This window comes from Manis pentadactyla, chromosome X (genome assembly GCF_030020395.1).
Source record: "Manis pentadactyla isolate mManPen7 chromosome X, mManPen7.hap1, whole genome shotgun sequence".
In the NCBI taxonomy this organism is placed as follows: Eukaryota; Metazoa; Chordata; class Mammalia; order Pholidota; family Manidae; genus Manis; species Manis pentadactyla.
This window is the reverse complement of record NC_080038.1, coordinates 36131499-36141812: the sequence shown is the minus strand read 5'-3', so window position 1 is coordinate 36141812 and position 10314 is coordinate 36131499. Positions and strand designations below refer to the sequence as shown.

Below are 10314 nucleotides of genomic sequence, written 5' to 3'. Positions count from 1 at the left end.
AGACTTGGAAAGGGTAGAGCCCATGTCTGCCTTATTTGTAGCTCTAGCCTCGGAGGCTAGTATAGACATTCACTGAATGAATATAAAATAAATGATTTAACATGATATTGGAGTATAAGTCTAGTATATGTAGCTTTTTCTGGAGGAACTGTTGGTATCTTTCAGCATCCTGCTTGTACCATGAGGCAATAACTTTATTCCAGTTTAGAATATATCATTCTTAATTTTATTCATTAATTCAGTAATAATTTTTATGCTTAAACAGTCATAGCTACAGAATGAGGCTGAACCCAGAACAGCCTAAACCCTGTTCCACACTGATCTCTTTGCTGTATTCATGCTAATATTTCTCCAAAGTGTGTTTTCCCCTTTTATACCTGTGTCATGTTGAAATTATGTGGGAGCTCAACAACCTGAGAATGTCTAATCAAATTGTGGGCAAGTCCAATACCTTAAAGTCATTGAAGATTTTCACTGACATCTGAGAATCAAATTCGTCTAGCACCAACTCCATCCTTGTGGGTTTTCAGATGTTTATGAAATTTTGAAGACCTATCAGTCATATACTCAAGGTTTATCTCCATTATGATGAAGATAGAATTATTTCATTGATAATTTTCCTGGTATTGGAAATATTGCTGATTGGCTGCCAAAGAGCATTCTCCCAACCTACTTCTCCCTTGCCCACTTGCAAAGAGGAGGCAAGAAAGTCAGATATTCATGCCCCCATCTTCTATTGCAGGTGAGGGTTGCCATGTGACTCCACTCTGGCCAGTGAGATGAGAAAAAGATATTTTCTTTCCCTAATAAGAGTTGGGAAAGGAAGCAAAATGGCCTTGACTACCTTTGCTGCCTTCCTGATTCCTGCCTTGGGATGTAGTTTGATGTTGGAAATTGCAGCAGCCACCTTGTGATGATGAAGCAAAAAGCCTGAGGATGAGAAGCTAACACGTCAAGGATGGCTGAGTAGAAAAAAAGAACCTAGGTCACTGAAGACACTGTTGAGTAGCTGATCCTATGCTGGTGACCACCAACCTCCAGCCTCCTTGCTACATGAGGAAGGCAAGCCTCTCATTTGTTTAAACCACTGTAGTACAGTGTTCAGTTATTAACATATGAACACAATCTAACATTTTCTTTGTGAAAACTAAAACAGACCTAATTATTGACACCTGACCATTTATATATGGGCTTATTTGTTGGAAAATACTTGGATTTTTAGAAGAAACCCAGAGAAGAATTAACTTCATTTAAGAAGTTTGGTCATTTTAGTTGTAGGACCAGAGAGGAGCTACTTCAAGCCACAATGCATGGTAAAAGTTCTGAGCCCTGTGCCTTGCAGAGAACTTCCATTTGACTCAATACCACTCTGGGAGCGAAGAGATCTAGGTTTAGATGAGATGTTCAGCTAAATATGTGACTGTGGACATATATTTGTCTTTCAATTGGTTTTTTCATCTGTTGTACCATTTGTAGGATGCTTTCTTTGAAAGAAACAGAAAACTCAACTCAAAATGGCTTGAATAATATAAGGTAATTCATCACCTTATGCGATTGGACAGTGTAGAGTGTTAGCTAAACAAGAGATTGATAATGTCACAGAGGTCATCTCCACCTTCCTGCCCTTCAGTTCCACCTTTACCTTAGGTCTGCCTACCCTCATGGGTATAAGATGTCTGATGGCAGCAACTAAGGCTACATTCCATTTTATTCAAGGCCAGTGTTGTGGTTGGGGGGTGGGATGGGGAGAAAGGGAGTGTTTCCCAGCCATGGAGTGGTGGGGGATTCCTGAGCTTTGTGCTGATTGGAAGACCCTGAACCATTCAAGTCGTTAGTTGACCACGGAATGTCAAAAGCTGATTAAATTATGCCAATCATTGTGGCAAGGGACTGCATTTATTAGTCTAATAAATCAGGGCCCCCACCTCTCCAGACGAGGTGGTTACAATCCTACCTCAAATCCAGAGCTGCTACCCCATGGTGGAGGGGTGGAATGGCTCTTGAGAGAACCACCACATCCCCTACACCGGTAAATGACTGAGTTGGACTAGCTGACCTCGAAGGCTTTCTCCAGATCTAAACTGGCTGTGATTCCGTGAGCAGAGTACAGACTTATCTTCGTAGTCATCTTTTTTAAATTCAACTCCACTTTCTTTTGTTTTATTTTGTAATTGTTCTTTTCCACCTCTGAGCATAGGCCCTTGTGGAAGATAACAAACCCCAAAATGAAGTTGACAAGCCTTGGCATAGCCCAGACTTGGGCTGGTGAGAGGAAGTGAAGCTGACAAGGTGACTTGTGAGGTTTGCTGCTCACTTCAGGGCGGAATGAAGTGCGCCTTATTCATTAGGAACCAGGTAGTCATGCCTACTTAGGGTGAGTGACTTGAAACTGTTGGACTCAATGGAAGCGATGTTTCTCATGCTCTAAAGCTCCCTTCTCTAGAGAATGCACAAGCTCTTTAGGATAGGAGAAATTTATTTTATTTGGGAAAAATAAAAACACCGTTTTATTTTTCCTCTGACTTGCGTTTAAAAATCGTTTAGTACTCAAATCCTTAACACTGGCAAATCTCTCAGTCCCTGAGGGAGTGGTCAAGGGTTTGAACAAAACGTTCTGAACAGAAAATAGGCTGTGGGTCTCCACTGGCCCCTAACACACACACCACACACTTTGGTAAATACTATTTATTTCTTTTTCTTTTAATTACCGCACTGAGAATCTTACCAGATGATTTCTAGAAGCTGACTTATGAACTAATTGGGCACTTGGTGCTGTGCAGAGGAACAAAGACTTTTTTATTGGTCCTCAACTGAGGCATTTACCTGTCTGATGGCGTTGGCTCATTCCGCACATGCTCAGTTGAATGGAAATCTTCATACTGAATACAACCTAGCACAACGGCAACACCCAGAACCTCACTTCCCGGCTGACCCTGTGCATCCACTCCCTCTAGTTGCATTTTTATCCTGACATATCTAATATTTAGGGAGCAGAGTAGGTACTGAGAGCTTCTGGGGGGCAATATACGATATACATACCTATAGTCTCTGTGCGTTCCTAACCTCTCTCTAGGCTGTCTCTAGTTGGGGCGGGCGCTGGAAAGATATTTGTTGAGTTTCAGGCAGAATGCGGGAGAAACTGCCTCTGTAAATTGCCATTTGTTGTTGTCCGTCTTTCTTAACAGTTTTTGTTTGATCCTTTTCTTGTAGGGGGACGACTCCCCTTCCCAAGCCCTCATTTTCATTAAGGAATGACAGCCGTCTAGCACGGTCTGTAGTGACAAAAAGCATCCGCCGTCTAGCACGGTCTGCGGGTGACAACCTCTCTACATCTCTTCTCGCTTTCCATTCATCGGGACCCTTTCCCAGCCTCGGTCCCCAGCAAAAACTGGGAAAGGCTTCCCGCGGTTACAAAAGAAGGGTGGAGGGGAGCAGACGAAGTTCCGAACCTCTCGCCGCCGATAGCCCAGAACGTGCTTTGGGTCGTGGACCTTTAGTGCCTGCCCCTTGCGTGGCTCGGTCGCGGAGGTGACGACCCAACCAATCCCCGCCTAAGCAGCTGCCACCCGCGAGCCCCTCGAGGCAACCCCCGCCCCCTCTAGAGTCCCGACGCCCGCCGGTTCGCCGTGACGTGGCCGGCTGCGCGCGCGTGCGCCGCTCAGCCCCGTTCCCTTTCCCTCGGCCACCGCCTCCCGACGGGCTGGAGTGGGCGGGGCCTCGGGTTCTGGAAGCCGCGCGGCCGTAGAGGGAGGAGAGCGTGTGTGCGCGAGGCGGGTGCGCGGGACTCGGGAGCTGGTCGGCGGCCGGGCGGAGGAGGAGGAGCTGAAGGCGGTGACAGCGGCTCCCGCCCGCACGGAGAGCCAGTCCCGCGAAGCCCCCTCCCACTCCCAGGCGGGCGGCGACGGCGGCGGCGGGAGGAGGAGAAGGAGGAGGGAGCGTCTCTGCCGCCGCCTCCTGGTCCCCAGCGCCGATCTGCCGCCGCCACCTCCCTCCGCGGCGATCCTCCCTCTATGGTCCTGCCGCGGCCCCCCCCTGTAGCCCGAGCTGCCCCGCGCCGCACCGGAGCCCCCCTGGGCAGAGGGAGCGGTCGCGGCCTCGCGGCCCGGGCGGGCTGACCAGCGGAGAGCGCGGCGCCGCGCGGTCCCCCAGGATCCGCACGCCGGGCAGCGCGGCCCGAGCAGCGCGAGGAGCAGCGGGCGGGCGGGCGGCGCCGGGCCCGGGCCGCCCTCGCTCCAGCGCCCCGGCCCCGCCGCCCGCGCCGGGGCGGTCGCCCGCAAAGGAAAGAGCCGCAGTCTGCGGGCCTCGTAGCCCCCCTCGGGCGTCCTCAGCACCGAGGGCTCGCGGGTCCTGAGGGGAGGAGGCGAGCCAGGGGCCGGGCACTGAGCTCTTTGGCGCCCCCACCCCCGTTTTCGGAGCCCTCCACGCTGCGGCCGCTGTCCCCTCCGGACCATGGCCGACGACGACGTGCTGTTCGAGGATGTGTATGAGCTGTGCGAGGTGATCGGCAAGTGAGTCTCCACGCGAGGGAGCGGGAGTGTGGAAAAATGCATAACAGTGATGCCCGGGTCCTCCCGCACCCGCACCCACTCGGGGCCTGTCCCCTGCCTTCCCTCCCCTCCGCCTCCCTCGTCCTCCTCACCCAGGAGTATTTATAGACGAGTACCTGGTCCTTCAGCGGGGCGGGGGTCGGGGGGTTCTCAGCGATCCATGGAGGCCACCGAGCCGAGGTTGGCCACCCCATGAGGCGTGCGGCCGGCGGAAATCTGCTGTCTGCATTTTATCTGACGGTTGCACAGGGACGTGGCAGAACAGATTTTTATAGTTGCTTCCTGGGAACAGTTGGGGTTATTGTTACCTTGCGTGTACCACAGACCATTAACGAAAAGAGCAGCTTGCATTTCTTTTGCTTGCGTGGAGAGAGAAAGAACGTCCAGGGTTTTTAATTGTGGGGTGTGTGTCTATTGTGCGGGATATTAGATGCCTTTGTGTTCACCCCATGCCTGGATTGGAGGGGGTCATTTGAGAAGGGGTGCGTTCAGTTTCAGCAAATTCCTCACTTGGTGTACACCAACGTGGAAAGAGTTGGGGGTATCCGATCTTTTAATGCCTCGTTATGCAATGACTGTTAAGTCGATGTTCGAGGCTTCCCTCGACTGTTGGGATGGTGGTTAGCGTGGTAGAGCAGTCTGCTTTGAGTCACCGGGCTGGTCTAGAATATAGAATTGACAGTCCAAATGCTCTTCCTTTCATCTGTGTTGTATAATTACACTAGGGAAAAGCAGGGAATCAGATTAATCATAGTCCTGATTGAGAATTAAATCTGCAGTTCCTCATCTAATTGTCCAATCCTTAAATCTGTTTTGAATAGTTTCCTTTTCATTCCTGTCAAACAGTATTCGAAGTGCACAAGCCTGCTAATTTGCTTGTGAGGGAAACGCTGGCGATCAGAAGTTGATTTCCTAGTTCAGCGTGTATTCTGTGGCTTTAGAAGTTGTGGCTAAGAACAATATTTGCTTTTTATTAAGGGTTGTTAGATAGCTGCCATTGAAGTATTTTACCTCCTTTTGGAAGCCGTGCTTTATTGTCTATTTTAAGGTCCGCAGTTGGGAAACCAAGACGTTAGAGCAGTTGGCTCTCTCTTTTAAGTTGTCTGCAATACTGGATTTCAATTTGTTAAGTGCTGATAACTCATTTTTTTCCTTCCATGTTGAGGTATTAACAGTGTTCCCTCACTTGGAAGTATTGTGGGTAGAGCTTGCTACACACTTTCCTCAGACCCAATTAATACAAGGACATTTTACTCCTTGCCCCTATTGTTACATGACCAGACTATCTTCTAGAAGGCTGGTATCCAAATGTGCCCTGGTAAAGTGGTTATGGAAGTGCTCTAGAGCAGTGCTGTCCAAAAGATAGATAGTGCCAGCCACATACGTAATTTTGTATATGTAAATTTTGCATATGTAATTTTTTTAATAGCCACAATAAAAAGATTTAAAAACAGGTGCAATTAGTATTAATATGAGGTTTTATTTGGCCCAGTAGATCCTAGCTATTGTCATTTCAACATGTAATCAGTATAGATATTTTTGAGGTATTTTCCATCCTTTCTTTTGTACTCTTTCCAATCTAATACACAATAGTGTATTTTACATTAACAGACACATCTCAATTCTGACACTTAGCTAAATTTTCATTGGAAATACCTGATCTGAATTTAAGTTTCATAAAATTTGCATTTGCAAAAGTAAATTCACATACCCAAGTTGTTCCAAACATACCTAAAGTTTTCCAATAACTGAATTGAGTATCTCTTTCTAAATTTAAATTTAAATTAATTAAAATTAAATGAAATACAAAATTCACTTCCTCACTTGGACTAGCAACAATTCAAGTACTCAATAGCCATATGTGAACAACACAGTTCTAGAAAGACAAATACACCCAAAAACCTCCTTGATTTCTTCATTCTTAGCACCCAGTGAAAGTAAATTAGGTGTTAACTAAAAGCTCCCAGATGATTTTGTGTTGGGGGGGGGGGTGAATGATATTTGTTGTGTCTTAGTTATATTTGATTTAAGTGAGCCAGCAAAGTCATAATTGGAAAATGTGAGATTAAAATGTTAATTATATTGTGATGACTGAATATAGGCATCATTGAATCAGTGTTAGTAACTAGTTCTGATTCCTTAAGTTCTAGAAGAGGGATGATGTGATCTTTTTGGATTTGGAAAAGAAGTGGTCATCATCACAGTAGCATAATCAGTATTATGCTTATTATAATAGAATATTTTCAGGGAACACCTCAGGTAGAGCAAAATTCATCTCTTCTGTTGCTTCAGAACTGCATAACGAGGTAGAGAAAGCTGATTTTGAAGTGATAGATACTCTGTGGCTACCTTAACTGTTGTGAATGTGAAATCTCATTCATATTCTACAAAACCTGACCATATTCTACAAAACCTGACTTGGTCAGTGCCATTTATATGTCATTCCATGAAATAATGAATTCAAGGTAGCCTTCGTGGTAAAGAATGTAATGATAGTATTCCTCACCCTGTGTAAAGGTTTAAGTTTCTCTGGTAAATTGTCTCAGCATATATTGATCTGGAAATTGAAATTCACTTGAGATTTTCTTGCAGGGAACTTGACAGCATACATTTTAACTTGGAATTTTCACCTCTGGATTTAAACAGAAAGGCTTTGAAGATGTTTACTTGTACTGAAACCTTTTTGTTAATTATCCAGTTTCTCTGGAATTGTGATTTTCTTTTATACCAGGTTAGGATCACAAGTTGTTTTTGACCCCTAGGTCTTAACAGGTTTAAATTTTCACTGAGGTACGTACAAATGTATTTCACTTGTCAAGATCAGTTGACCACAGACCCACTCCCCTACCTCACTACTTATCTACTCACTCACTTGTCCACTATTTTCAGGGAAATCATGTGCCTAAATTATTATGAATAATTGGGAGGATGCCATATCTTTTTTTTAAATTAAACTGTTCCTCCCACGCCCGCCATCTCTTATTTTTGCAAGTCTTACAAAAGCTCCTTTGAATGCCTGTTGCTTCCATAACATTTTCCCATGTAACATCTTTCAAGTGACTAAAACAAATCTCCAATGATGGGACCTTATCCTAGTCCCAAAACTTCTTGTCTTAGCAAATATAGCAATTACTGCAAAGGAAAGATATTATTGGTATATTATAAAGGTAATTGGCTAATGTGTATGTCATTATCATTTATTCTATCTTTTGCAGATTAGTAGTTTTATAGGTAAATGTACAATCAGTAATATTTCTTAAAGGAAATTTTAAGGTGATTCATCCAAATTAAAACATAGAAATGCCTACCTTCATGGTACAACTGTTTTTGTGAAAGAGAATAGCAAAATGCACACCATTTTCACCCTGTGTAGGCTGAATATTTGCCCAGATACTTAGGAAGGAATTTAGTAACTTGTAACTTCTGACTTTCCTGCTTTGGTAGGACATATACTAAAATTGGAATGATGCAGTATGACCGCTGCTCAGGAATGACACGCAAGTTTTGAAGCATGCAGTATTTGCTTATACCTTGAGAGCTCTTACCATATTTAATTACAGTTACTTATTTATGGATCTCTCTACCTAGCTAATAGGTAGCTTCTTGAGGGCAAGGAACATATCTTACACATCTTTCTCCATTACTTATCACAGTGCCTGTAATTTAACACTCATTAACTATCGAATGAATTGAGTAGTTTTAATAAAATCTCATTAAAAGGCAAAAAGCATGTTTATCAACTTCAGAACAGTTATTGTCCCAAAAGGCTGTATTAGTTTCAAGTATAGTGGTTCTCCACCTGGTTGCATATTTGAGTCACTAGGGGAGCTTTTAAAAAAAAGATCAATGCCTGGGCCCTATGTCAAAGCAATGAAATCACAATTTCTGGGAGTGGGCCTGGACATTGGTATTTTTTTAAGCTCTCTAAGCAATTCTAATGTGCACCTACAATTTAGAGTCATTTGTTTAAAACTTAAGTTATGTATGTAGTGTTTTAGGACTGGGCTTTTCAAAGGCTTACAGTTTTTTAAGAGTAAAATAAATGTTTTTTTGGAGATATTGAAGCCAAAAGACTAAAATGTGCATTTTTATCTTCCTATGCTGTTTGAGAACCTCGTGGTGAAGGAATATTGTTTTAGCCTGTATTTGGCTTTGATTTATTGGGTCTTTTAAGATTCACATTGACTTATGACACTTATCTAATGCTAACATGGTGATTGTTTGATGTTTGGAACAACACAGAACAAGGATTGCTTCAATAACACTTGATGGCTGTCCACTATAATGGCTTAATTTAAGACTAAGGAATTTCTAGTTTAGTATGGATTGTGTTTGCACATACACTCTATTTAACAAGTATTGTTAAGTTGCTTATATACTTTAAATCCATACTTGCGATTCCAAGTGTTTACCAGAGAACTGAGTAAAAAGCAGCCTTTATGTAAATACTGGATCAGCAGTATGTTAAATATATAATTTAACATAGATAAAAATTCAGCTTTACTGTTTGTACTTGACTGCGGTTTTCACATGTATTGATGAGCCCACTGATTTGGGTTTCTTGTACCACAGGAGGGGAATGTTACATTATGTTGGAATACCTTTCCTATTTTATCTAGACATCATGTATAAGCAAGTTTTTAACATTAGGAAAAGGCCAAATGTGAGCCTGAAGGAACCAGGAATTTACCAGAAAAGAGTAGATATTCTGTGAAAGAAGTGCTTGATCAGAGTGACAGTCATGTAACAAGGTATAAGAAACACAATCAGCAGCTAACCTGCTCATAGGCCCAGAAAGATTCAAGCCCTGAAGGTTAAACTGGAATTCCACAGAGGAGAAACCTATAAAATACAGTGTGGATTCCTACACACGGTGGGCCTTTTGGGGAGAAGGTAAGCAGTGTTGATTCCTAATGGACTTTGCTTCTGGGATCATTTTGGGGGGAACTGAGCTACTCATTTGCTTTTCTGCGTGTGTACCACCTTCTTCAAGTCTCATGTCCACTTTTTACAGATGCCTTAGGACATGGAGTTTCTGAAGTGTTGTTTGCATGTTGCCTTCATAAATACTTCCTGTGACTCCCTTACCTTCCATGACTGTGACATGCTGCTATATCTTGGACATATGCAGTTCACCCCACTCTATTTTCCCCTTGTATCTGCAACAGTTTCACCTGACAAACTATATATCTATAAAATGTCCCTAAAATTGCATTCCTGCATATTTCCTTTAAACTGAAAATTCTTTCACCATCTCCAATAAATTCTCTCCTCAATGAATAGCTCTCCTTAATAAATTCAAGAATCAGGTACACCTGATTTTTTTAGATCGTTCTTGAATTACTGCGTTTTTGTAAATGTTTTTACATTTTAAATGTGGCAGAAGTACTGTTGAAAGGAAGTTTGAAATAAGACTATTTAAAATAAAAAAGTATTTTATAATTTAATGCTTCTTTCACAAGGGGAGTTGATATTTATTCTTCTAATGTTAGGCATTTTACATGTATTATCTCCTCTAATTGTACCCAATTTACAGAAAGCACTGAGATTCAGAGGGAGTGAGTAGCTTGCCCAAGATCACATGGGATTCCAACTGGTTCTAAAGTCCATTCATTTCATGCTACATCTTCTGCTGATTTCAGTTGTGAAAATGCTGTGTTGGGTTTCCTTAAAGTAAGCCACATGTCCTCATTGTCAGTTTATCTGCTGCAAATTTTAATTGTTTGACTTTGTAAATTTCTTACCTCTTCAGTAGAGGTTCCATATT

The 10314-nt window shown here is 43.1% G+C and overlaps 1 protein-coding gene across 14 annotated transcripts in view; it reads left to right on the top strand.

Moving 5' to 3' along the window:
• The first annotated feature begins 4319 nt into the window (after window positions 1-4319).
• CASK (calcium/calmodulin dependent serine protein kinase) overlaps window positions 4320-10314 on the top strand; it is a 405697-nt gene continuing 399702 nt past the window's right edge. For all 14 annotated transcript variants that reach the window (XM_036895365.2, XM_036895363.2, XM_036895360.2 and 11 more), the window contains exon 1: window positions 4320-4508. In XM_036895365.2, the coding sequence (XP_036751260.1) occupies window positions 4450-4508 (59 nt within the window). In that variant the 5' untranslated portion in view covers window positions 4320-4449. The remainder of the gene's footprint in view (window positions 4509-10314) is intronic.